Below are 10,765 nucleotides of genomic sequence, written 5' to 3'. Positions count from 1 at the left end.
GCTGTGAAATATAAATTCCCGAGGGCACAGATGTCTGCTTCATTTACTTTTTAGAACACCCAGAAGAAGGGCCACAGACAAGTAGCTTTCTAATCAGTTTACATGCTATTACTGTAGAATGGAATAGAATGGAATATAAACTATGCCCCCTATTCAGAAGGACTGTGCTGCTTTAGGTTCTGCAAGACCAGAAGTATAAGGCATTATCATGAAAGCATCACTGAATGCCCTTCCATGCAGTACACATAGATAAATATTGGTTTACTTTAATTTTAAAATCACAATGCTAGATGACTTTCTAGAACAAAAACCTGACTCATGTAAAAAAAAAAATCCCCAAAAGCTTATAGAAAAAAATTTTTTAAAGTAGTCTTTAATTCTCATATATGAAGCTAATTATTTCCAATAGCTCTATATTTGCCTGTGTGATTCATTTAAAGATCTTGTTAATGTTACTAGTCAAATGATTTTTAAGACTTTGAAAGCTTATTTTTGTCTGTCAGTAGAGAGTCCATGTTGTTTCCAAGTAAGAACTATTGTCTTGCTGTTTTTCAGTGTTGTAAGTGCAAGGAAAAGACTTGCCAGAAGTTGCTAGTGGCTTACTGTCTCAAAGGCCAGCCATGGTTACTATGAGGGAAACTTTGATCCATTTGTTCCAGGCATTTCTTCTCTCAGAACCAGGTGAACTACCTCTGATTGTCTCTCCAGGATTATGTCACCCACCAAGGCAACTTTCTGTTTCATTTGGTGATGTCAAGAAACAAAACACCACCCTTGAAGTGAATCAGTTTTGGAAAATAGAGACTGGCATTATACTCCATGGCTTTGATGTTCTCGGTAGTTCCTGTAAGGATCTGCCTCTCTTTTGTTTTGATTGACAAGACCTTCCCTATATATTTGAGTAGTCAGGCAGCCTGATAACAGAAAAGAGAGACACTTACCCAGAGCAAACTTTCTCCACTCATTGCAACTTTTGAAAGCCTGGGGTGCAGGTGTCAGCCCTTCAAGAAGAGTTGACTCCAGCAAGATCAGGTAAGTATCTCTCCATCTCTCAGTTCCTTCCTCCTGAGGAGAAGCCCATGGCATCCATATGACAACATATCATATCAGTAGGAATTGTGAGAGCAGCTTTGGAAATGTAGCTCTTCTTGAGTGGTATTGACCTTGGATGTTCTACACATGTGTGTTCTGTTCAGTGGGCAACCGAGAAGGGCCCATTGTGTGCTGCTAACCAGAAAGGACCAAGGACCAGAGAGGACAGACTTCATAGGAGGTTGTGATGAGCTTTCCATTGTTTCTTTTAAGCTGAGCCACAGCTCGAGACTGCAGAGCATAGGGCAGAGGTAATCTATGGGGAGAAAAAAGGTTTGATGGGTGACTGCCACATCCAGCACCAGGTTTTATAACGTCTCCTGTATGGTAGGCTGGGTTAGCAACAACACACCCAGGACACACCATTATTAGTACTTACCTGCCTCTCCCATCCATTCCCCATTCTTGACACTAAAAATGCACATATGTACTAAGCTCTAGCATGACACATGCATACCCTGGACCTGGGTAAAAAGATGGTATGTGTATCCGCGTATTATTTTAGGCTTTACATTTCTTTTGGTGTTCCTCTTATTTTTCATTGGGATAAATTCCTTTTATGTATAAATCAGCTCCAGGAATTCACCAAAGAAAAGTGCTACTCCTGAGGGTAGGTTGTCTAGAGAGAACTACTATCTCCTGGAGCTAGTTAGGCAGATGTGGTTGGAGTTGGACAATTCCTTAGCTCATTGTTTTTTTCCTGTAATGCTAAGAGGAAGGCCTCTTTGAGAGCGGCCAACACTGTCAGCAGCACCGCTGTGAGCAGTCAGGTATGTTCAACTTTTTTTCCCTTTCCCTCCCCAGGAATAGCATGAAGCTGGTATACCTTGTCCTTGGTGTGGTGGCCCTCCTTCTTCTGGGTGGCCCTGAGTCTGTTCTCGGCAGCTCCAGTGGGAACCTGCACACTTTTGTGGGCTGTGCTGTGAGGGAATTCACTTTCATGGCCAAGAAGCCAGGCTGCAGGGGACTTCGGATCACCACAGATGCCTGCTGGGGTCGCTGTGAGACCTGGGAGGTGAGTAGTCCAACGGGCTTGGGTGGCAGTGTCCTCAGGGACAGCTTCTTGACTTCAAAGTTTCATGATGGAGGGGAAGCTGTCACATCTGCCCTGCCCTGCCCTCTGGGCTTTAGAAAGCCAATCACACAATTATTTGGCTTATTCAATATGGTCTGAAAACTATGATGTTGCTCCTTTCCGGAGGGCTGCTGAGGTTGTAATGTAATGTCCATGGTTCTGTGTGTTTGGGAGCCATCTCTAGGAGGTCAAGTGCTACTATTTACCCATTGTAAAGATCACAAGGAAGAAGTCAAGGGGGAATGGCTACAAAGTCAGAGAGAGGCAGTGCAAAGTTGGAAATGAATTCTTGGTCCAAACCTGTGACCACATCTCCTTCCTGTATTTTCTCAGCTGTGAGGAAGTCAGGCAGTTACCCAGAAGAACCCGGAAGCTGCATGCTGAGGGAGGCCTAGTCCCAGGCTCTGCCACAACTCTTTCCCCTCTGTTCCAGACCAGTGCGAGATCCATTCTGTTCCTTTATACTAAGTTCTGTCTGGCCTTTCATTTAGAGTGGGTATACAAATCTCAAAGGTGGCTTAACTAGAAAGTGTTCATGGTGACCGACTGAGATGACTCTTGTTGAAAATGGTGACTTCTCACGACCTGAACTTCAAAGATGACAGATTTAGCAAAATTAAAGCCAAAAGAACCCTGCCTCCCCCAAATCAACCAACAAACCAACCAACCAACCAACCAACCAACTCAAAACCCCATTAACCCTTTCCACCTTAGATCTCACAATCTGAAGTGAAGTGTAATTTAAGATATAGGTAGGGAACTCAGATAAATTTGAATTTCAGATCAATAACACAAGTTTTTTGACCTAAGTCCACCTCAAATACTTTATGAGACAGATTTATAAAATTAAAAAAAATTGAAATACAAAGTTAACTGAGTACTCAATTTTTCTAGAATCCCAGAATCCTTAGAGTAAGAAGACAGAATGGAAAGAGAAACTGAGCTCCTCTTTCTGGTCCTTGTAGAAAGATAGGTCACTATTTTTATAATATTGAGGCAAGGATTTCATCTTGAGCTGGCTTGCCTGTCACCTATAGGTGTAGACATGCACACATGCACACACATACACTTGTGTGTGTGCCTGTGCATATATATGCTTATGTGTGCATATATGTATGTATCAGCTCTTTATTCTATGTACCTGTGTGCATGTATTTATATAAGCATGTGCCTGTGTGTGCATCTAAGCATGTACCTATGTATAGATGCATACATTATCTATCTAATTTCTCTACCTAACTTTTTTTTTTTTTGCTCAGAACAAAGGGACTGTTCTCTGAAAGATTACTGTTTTTAATTCATTATTACATCCTTATAATTGCACTCATAAGAGCCATTGACTATGTGTATTGAACTCTGACCTTTTGCCAGGGTTGTGTGCTACACACATCACCTCATCTAGCTCCACAATAATGCTAGCAAAGGCGGTTTGCTTTATAGATGAGGGAACAAGGGCTTGGAAGAGTTAAGAGCTTCCTCTAGATCTCCAGCAGCGGCAGGCACAGTGAGGCTCACTGTAGGCTCTGGGCCTCTTACTACTGATCTCTGTACTTTCTGTAACAGAATAATCTTTGAAGTCAAGGTTTATAAAAGGCAAAGGGAGGAAGTGAACTAACCCTCCAGTCATTAGAGCAGAATATTCAGGAAGCTCCCTGGCTCTGCTGTCTTTTGTGGATTCAGTTGCAAGTAGTTACTGCACACATCCTGGGTACCAGCCTGGCTGGGGACTGGAGAATAGTGGCTGACCTAGTGGAGCTCGCTCTCCACAGTAGGAGCAATGTCATGAAAAAAGGAAGATACAGGAGATGGTATGTGGAACGGACAAACATAGCAAACCAGCCCCGAAATCAAGCAGGAAGGGACGAGGGAGAGCCAGGCCTTGCAGGTGGGTTGAAGGAATTTAAACTAGGAGCAGAAAATGTGCTGTGGACCAGGCGATAGTTGAACAGAATCCTAAGAGTTTGGTGACGGAGAGTGTGGGTGCATGTGTGCGTGTGCGTGTGCGTGTGTGTGTTGTATTCTGGGCAGAGGGAACAGCAGATGCAAAGACCCTCAGTTCTTGTTCTAAAGAAGCATAGAGACCACTGTGACTGGAGGCTGGAGACAATATTGGCAAGGCCAGGACCCTAGCAGACATATCAGAAATAAGAGTACCAGGAGAAAATGCAGAGACTTGAGAAGAATCCTAATGTCTGTGATGTTTTACCCTGAGTGAGACGGAAAACTACCGGGGCTTTGAGCTGAGGTGAGCCAGGACTGACTCGTATTTTAAAAGGCTCACTCATGTTGTAAACATTCTGTAGGGGTAATGGTAGGAGAAGGGAGACCAATTATTCGTTTGCTAAATATTTACCAAGTGCATCCTGTGCTCGGTGGACTTTCGTGGAAGCTCAGGACATGGTATCGAGCAAAGCAACTTCCTGCTTTTGGGAGTTTAATTATAGCGGGAAGAGTCAGTCAGTAAGTAAACAGCCAGTGATGATTGGCACCAAGAACAGAGAGCAGATGTTGTATTCTAATGTTTTTCCTGTTTTCTACCCATGGGGACAGAAACCCATCCTGGAGCCTCCCTACATTGAAGCCTATCACCGAGTGTGTACCTACAATGAGACCAGGCAGGTGACAGTGAAGCTGCCTAACTGTGCCCCTGGAGTTGACCCCTTCTATACCTACCCAATGGCTGTCCGATGTGACTGCGGGGCGTGTTCCACTGCTACCACCGAGTGTGAGACCATCTGAAGCCAGCGTCGTCACAGCTTGTGACTCAAGCCTCACACATCCACTGGCCCCAGGAATATATCTGCTTTATCCCCTGCATTCGGTTTGGGCCAGCCCAAGTTACCTGCCTTCCTCTACCCAGCTTAGGCACAAGGTCCAGGCGCAGCACACTTGCGCTGAAAATGTAAAACAATATCGGCCCTTCTGCAGAGTACTCTCTCTGGTTCATATGTCTGCAAATTCAGTATTCTTCGCTTGACTTTTGGAAAGCGAATTGTATATTGCAACCCTCCCCCAGGTTCTGTTGATACCATGCTGTTTATTTGAAGGAATTGGATATCATTAAGCGGTGGAAAGCCTTTAAATCCCCACATTCTGCCATCGAGCTTGGACTGGATTTGTGATTAAAGGGCGGGATGATCAAAACCAAAGTGTTTTCCTTCTTGCTCACAAAGAGTGAGTCCATCAGTGAGTGTTCTTACAGAGAGCACCCCATTTCCCTTTGAACCAAGTGATTACCTAAGCAGGCAGCAAGGACAGCCCAGACTGTTAGGAGAAGGCCTTTCGATGAGGTTGACTCATCTCCCAAGTAAATTCTCTACATTCCCTCAAGCTCTTTACAGAAGTGTCTGCTTGCCAATTAACAACAAACAAACAACAATAACAACAAACCTCACAAAAGCACCATTAAGAGCTATCATCTAGGTTTAAAAACATCAGAGACTAAATTCCCAGTTTGAGCGTTCCCCCACAGCCACAGTGAGGTAACCGGTTACAAATGCCCTTCCCTGTTTAGCATATTTATAATCTAAATGGCAGTTTATTAGACTCAGAATCCAGAGTGTTTGTGGCAGTAAGATGGCCCTGTCTGCTCAGAGGAGGGAGGTGTGCCCGCCTGGTGCTTGATTGCTTTTTCTGAAGTTTTTTCAACTGCTGATTCTGTGACCTCCTTTTTAAACTCCAATTTTATGCAAGTGTTTATAGTTTTGGCATTTGGGGGGGTTGAGTTTACCTTTGTTCTTTTTTATATGCCGGAAGCATCTATACAATGTCAATAAAGTGTGGTTCCTGTCATCAGAATTCACACAAACTTTCAGAAAAGTCTTTTTTAGTTTGCTTGGTATGACAATAAAGGAAAGCACTTGGAACTTCAAGGTTCTTTTGATTGAAGCATTAATTTGGGATTCATATTTAGTGAGGGACACAGATGACTCATGGTAGCGCGAGAACCAGGGGTCCTGTCATCTGTCGCTGCTGTCAGGTCCAAGCTGGGAGGCCTGAGTGCTCCTTGAAGCAGGAATTAGTGAGTTCATGAAAATCTACAGAGCAAAGGCTGAGACTGTGGTCAAGCCCTAGGATGCTGAGATTAATGTCTGGGGGCAAAGGACTGGAGAAAAAGCCACTCCAGCCTGTAGCAGCAGAGGTGTTGGCAGGGGAGGAAGTCGCTACACGTAAAGCTGTTGAGAAGCCTTTGTCTCTGCTAGGAGTGGGTGCTGGTCACAGATGGCTCCGGGGTTCCTTCCGTTTCAAGGCCATCCCTCTTGCTTTTCTGGGGGCAGTCCTCTTGCCACAGTTTCAGGAAGGATGGACACAGCATTAGTAACAACTCTGTCAGGAAATAAGTGACACATTTGACCAGTGTTAAACTAACAAGGAGGGGTAACACGCTGGTGCTTTGGAATTGGTGGCCAGCCTTAGGGTACTGCGATGTAAGGGATACGATCATCAAATACCAAGGGAAGCACAGGAGAGGAGCAGGTGCCCGGCACAAGCTGTGGCTGTTAGTGGGATGGGACAGTGATTTGACAAACAGACGTGGGAAGAGTGGAGAATATTCCAGCCACTTTTCATTGCCTTGAATCAAATGGGAATCATGGGAAAGCAGAGACTGAGGGAACCCATTGATCTGGTCCTCCATAAATGCTGGTCATCTAGGAAGCAGGTTGAAAGAGGGTAAGACACGGATCTAAGGATAATGGGAAAGGGTACATGACTATGTTTGGGGAGTCTCAACTACAGTGGGGCAGGCAATAATGACGGTTGTCAGGACAATATGCAGGCTGTAGTATCAGGATGACTCCCGTTTTCCTGATGGGAACGGCTATGGGATACACAGAAAGGTTTGTGCCTGCTAAGGCCTTATCTATAATGTTTGAGAGATATGAAGGCTGGAGAGTGGTACCTCAGAGTTCTGTGGCATTAGCTGATTATAGTATGGACGAAGGCCTTTGGGCAAGGTGTGGAAGCTGCATTTGAAGAGGCAAGGCTGAAAATCAGATCTATGATTTAACTGGGAGATGGTCATTTAAAAGGCTGACTCTGCCACCATGGAGTCTTCAATTCTTCCTCATGGTCCTAATAGGAAGGACAGAGACACAGACACTTAATGGGAACAATCAGCTGAGTGCTCTTGAGGGTCTTCCACAGAGAGGCATCCTGGCTCCTCCTTGCCAGAGGAGAGCAGCCGGGAGGCCACATGAAGGACCTCAGGAGGGTGTTATTTTGTTATACTGTCTTCTCAACTAGTGCCCATTATTCCTATGTTTCAATGCTCCTGCCTCTCTCACCTAGGGCTAGGGTATTAGATGTATGTCTTTGCATCCAGTTTTGTGATGCTGGATATTGAACCCAGAGCCTTGTGCCAACTAGGTAAGTGCTTTATCAAATGAGCTGCAACACAAACAGTTCCCACAAACTCATAGATTCCAGACCAGTGGTTCTCAACCTGTGGGTCATGACCCCTTAAGGGGTCTAATGACCCTTTTACAGGGGTTGCCTAAGACAATTGGAAAATACAGATATTTACATTACGATTCATAACAGTGGCAAAATTGTAGTTATGAAGTAGCAACAAAATGCTTTTATGGTTGGAGTGACCACAACACGAGGAAGTGCATTAAAGTGTCACACCATTAGGAATGTTGAGAACCTCTGTTCTAGATGATAATTAGGGGAAAGACTTTCTCTGGTGGGGAGGAATGAAGACCTGTACTGAAGGAGCTACTGGATGATTTGAACCAGAGGAATGGGTAGAAGGTACTTGGCAATGGTGTAGACTGGGAAGAGAGGCATGAATACACCCAGATGGAGGAATATCCAGGGTGTATAAGTGTGGTAAGAACATTGGGATCTTGTCCTGGTGTGGTGTTGGGATGGCTCCTGCAAGCATGGGGGAAATCATGGCTTCTATCAATGAAGAGAAGACACTTTAACTACCATGGCAGAATACTGAGGCCCCAAAGACAAGCCTGCGTAGGATAGGGTTATTCCATAGGACAGGGGACTTAACCAGCTGTCTGTGTTCACCTGAGAGCTTTAGAAGACACCCTCTTTATCCAAGAAGCAAGGGCTGCCCCAGTGGAGGGCATGCTCACCACAGAAAAGTTCACGCCGACTGTCCTCTTAGAGCAGGGGATGCTGCCGTGGAACTGGGCTTTTAGGTGTCAGCAGAGGTGACAGAGCTCTGCAGGGACCAGATGGTAACATGTAGCTATATCAGAGCCAGGGAGTACATTATTCCTGTGGCAGACATCAGAACTACAACGGTGACTAGAGGCCTGTGACCTGAAGAGAGTGTGGTGCTGCCTAACAGACAGTAGAGTGTTAGTCTGTGGGATTAAAGATTGCAATAAATATATATTATAATCAGGAAAGTTACTAAGGAAAAGGAGGAAAATATCTGCTAGGCTTTATAACAGTGCCTTCCCCCTCTCTCCATTCCACAGCCTTCTTTTCCACAAATATTTATTAACTCTAATTTCGTTCAAAGCACTGTTTTGGAAATGAAGATGCAAGTACTGTTACCATTTATACAACTTCACATTTATGAATTTTCATGTGTGTTTGCTCACATGAGAACACACAACACACCTGTGTGCAAGTGAATGCCAGAGGTCAGCCTCTGACGTCATTTCTCAGGCGCTGTGCACCTTGTTCCGTGAGAGGTCCCTCTCTGAACCTGCAGCCTACTCATTAGGCTGGCTGGCCAGTGAGATCTGGGGATTCTCTTGTCTCTGTCTCTCCAGGGCTGGGATTACAAAAGGGCCATCAAGTCCTCTTTGTTTGTTGTTTCATTAATTTGTTTATTTTCTTATTTTATATCCTGATCACAGCCCCCTCCCTCCTTTCCTACAAGTCCCACCCTCCCACTCTCCTTTCCCCATTTCCCCTTTCCCTTCTCCTTAGAGAAGGGGACCCCTCCACACACAGGGTACCAACTCACCCTGGCACATAAAGTCTAAGCATATCCTCTCTCACTGAGGCCTGACAAGGCAGCCAGGCTCGTTTGTACATGTGGGTTCTGGGGATTGAACTCAGGCCTTCATGGTGGCATGGCAAACACCTTACTGACTGAACCAATTTCTCTATCTTGCTTTGTTAGTCTGTGTCAACCATACTACTAAGTATTATTAGGGTCATTTTACTAATGCCGTTTTATAGATGATGAAGCTAAAAAGTCAACACAGTCCCTGTCACTTGCCCAAACCAACACAGTTAATTAGCCACACACACATGACTTCTCGGACCAGATCAACCACGTTCTACTAAGGCATGCTGCCTTTGGGGAAAGTGTCTCCCAAGTCATTCCTGCTTGAAACAATCTGAGCTGATGGATGTTAGACTGATCATTAGCTTCTCTGTCTTTCCTGGAGGTTGGCCCGTCCTGAGGAGATTGGAGTGTATACATGATTTCCTGTATAACCTCAGGAAGGAGTTGGTTTCTGTAGCACAGATCATATATTACAAGAGAAGCGTCTTAGGGAGGAAAAAAAATGACACAGCAGAAGATTAAAGGAAACCGGAAGTGAGGGTTATGGCCTATGGTTATGGTTTCCTAGGTGATGTGAAAGTGGGTGCTGAGGATGGTGGTCCAGGAGCTCCCAGACCAGCTCTCCATAAATGATTGCTCAGCAATTCCTCACTCTGAAGTACATTTATTTTGTAGTTAACGGAAGGTAAGGAGTAAGGAGGGCTCTTCTCTCTAGAGCATTTTTGATTGGAGAACATAAATCCCCTCCCTCCCCTTCCCTGCTCTCTCTCCTCGAGACAGACTCTCATGTAGCCCAGGATGGCCTTCCTGTGTAGTGTGAATCTTGCACTCCTGATCCTTCTGTCTCTACTTCCTGAGTACTTGGATTGCAGATGTGTACATCGTGATGGGTTCATATGACAGCATTCACCCTCATATCCCGTCTCACATCTGGCTTTGTTACACCTCCTGGTTGAAGTGGTAATTCATGCTTCCCATTTCCCACAAGACATTGGGAAGGTACTAAGTTCTTCTGTGATGGCCCAATTAGCTCATCAGATTTATTACATTTCGAGTTGATAAAATTATTTGAGAGATAACAAGCTACATATCTAACTGAAAATAATGCATTTTGATAAAGTAAATTGCACTTCATAAAATTTTTCATTCACTCAAAATATATTTTCTTCAAAATGATGTACTCCTAGTGCCAGGATTGATGGTATATACCTTAATTCAGCACTTGGCAGACCGAGGCAGGAAGACTAAAAGTTTGAGGCTAGCTTGGGCTATGTGGTGAGACCCTATCTAAAGAACCATAAATAAAGAAATGAAATAATATGCTCCAATCTTTCTTGGTTCTCTACTTCAGAATTTTAAGCAAACTAGTAAAAATAACATTTTATTCTATTCTTTAACAAGTTATTCAACTTTTGTTTTCTAAAAAATTAACATTACACTCACTTTTTATTTGTGCATGGGTACACATATATTTATGTGTGTGTATGTGTGTTTCAGTGCTATGGAATGTGTGTGCATGTGTATGTATGTGTGTGTATGTGTGTGTATGTGTGTGTGTATGTATGTGTGTGCATGTGTATGTATATGTGTGTGTATGTGTGTGTGCATGT

At 44.2% G+C, this 10,765-nt stretch overlaps 1 protein-coding gene across 1 annotated transcript; it reads left to right on the top strand.

Moving 5' to 3' along the window:
* Window positions 1-925: 925 nt before the first annotated feature.
* Window positions 926-5,980, top strand: Gphb5 (glycoprotein hormone beta 5). Its single transcript, XM_028788590.1, has 3 exons — window positions 926-1,032; window positions 1,903-2,107; window positions 4,718-5,980. Exons 2-3 carry the CDS (start codon window positions 1,904-1,906, stop codon window positions 4,904-4,906), a joined length of 393 nt encoding a protein of 130 aa, XP_028644423.1. The 5' UTR covers window positions 926-1,032; window position 1,903; the 3' UTR covers window positions 4,907-5,980.
* Window positions 5,981-10,765: the final 4,785 nt, after the last annotated feature.

This window comes from Grammomys surdaster, unplaced genomic scaffold, assembly GCF_004785775.1.
Source record: "Grammomys surdaster isolate TR1022 unplaced genomic scaffold, NIH_TR_1.0 127, whole genome shotgun sequence".
Taxonomy (NCBI): domain Eukaryota; kingdom Metazoa; phylum Chordata; class Mammalia; order Rodentia; family Muridae; genus Grammomys; species Grammomys surdaster.
Note: the sequence above shows the minus strand (reverse complement) of the source record. Positions and strands in the feature narration are given on the sequence as shown.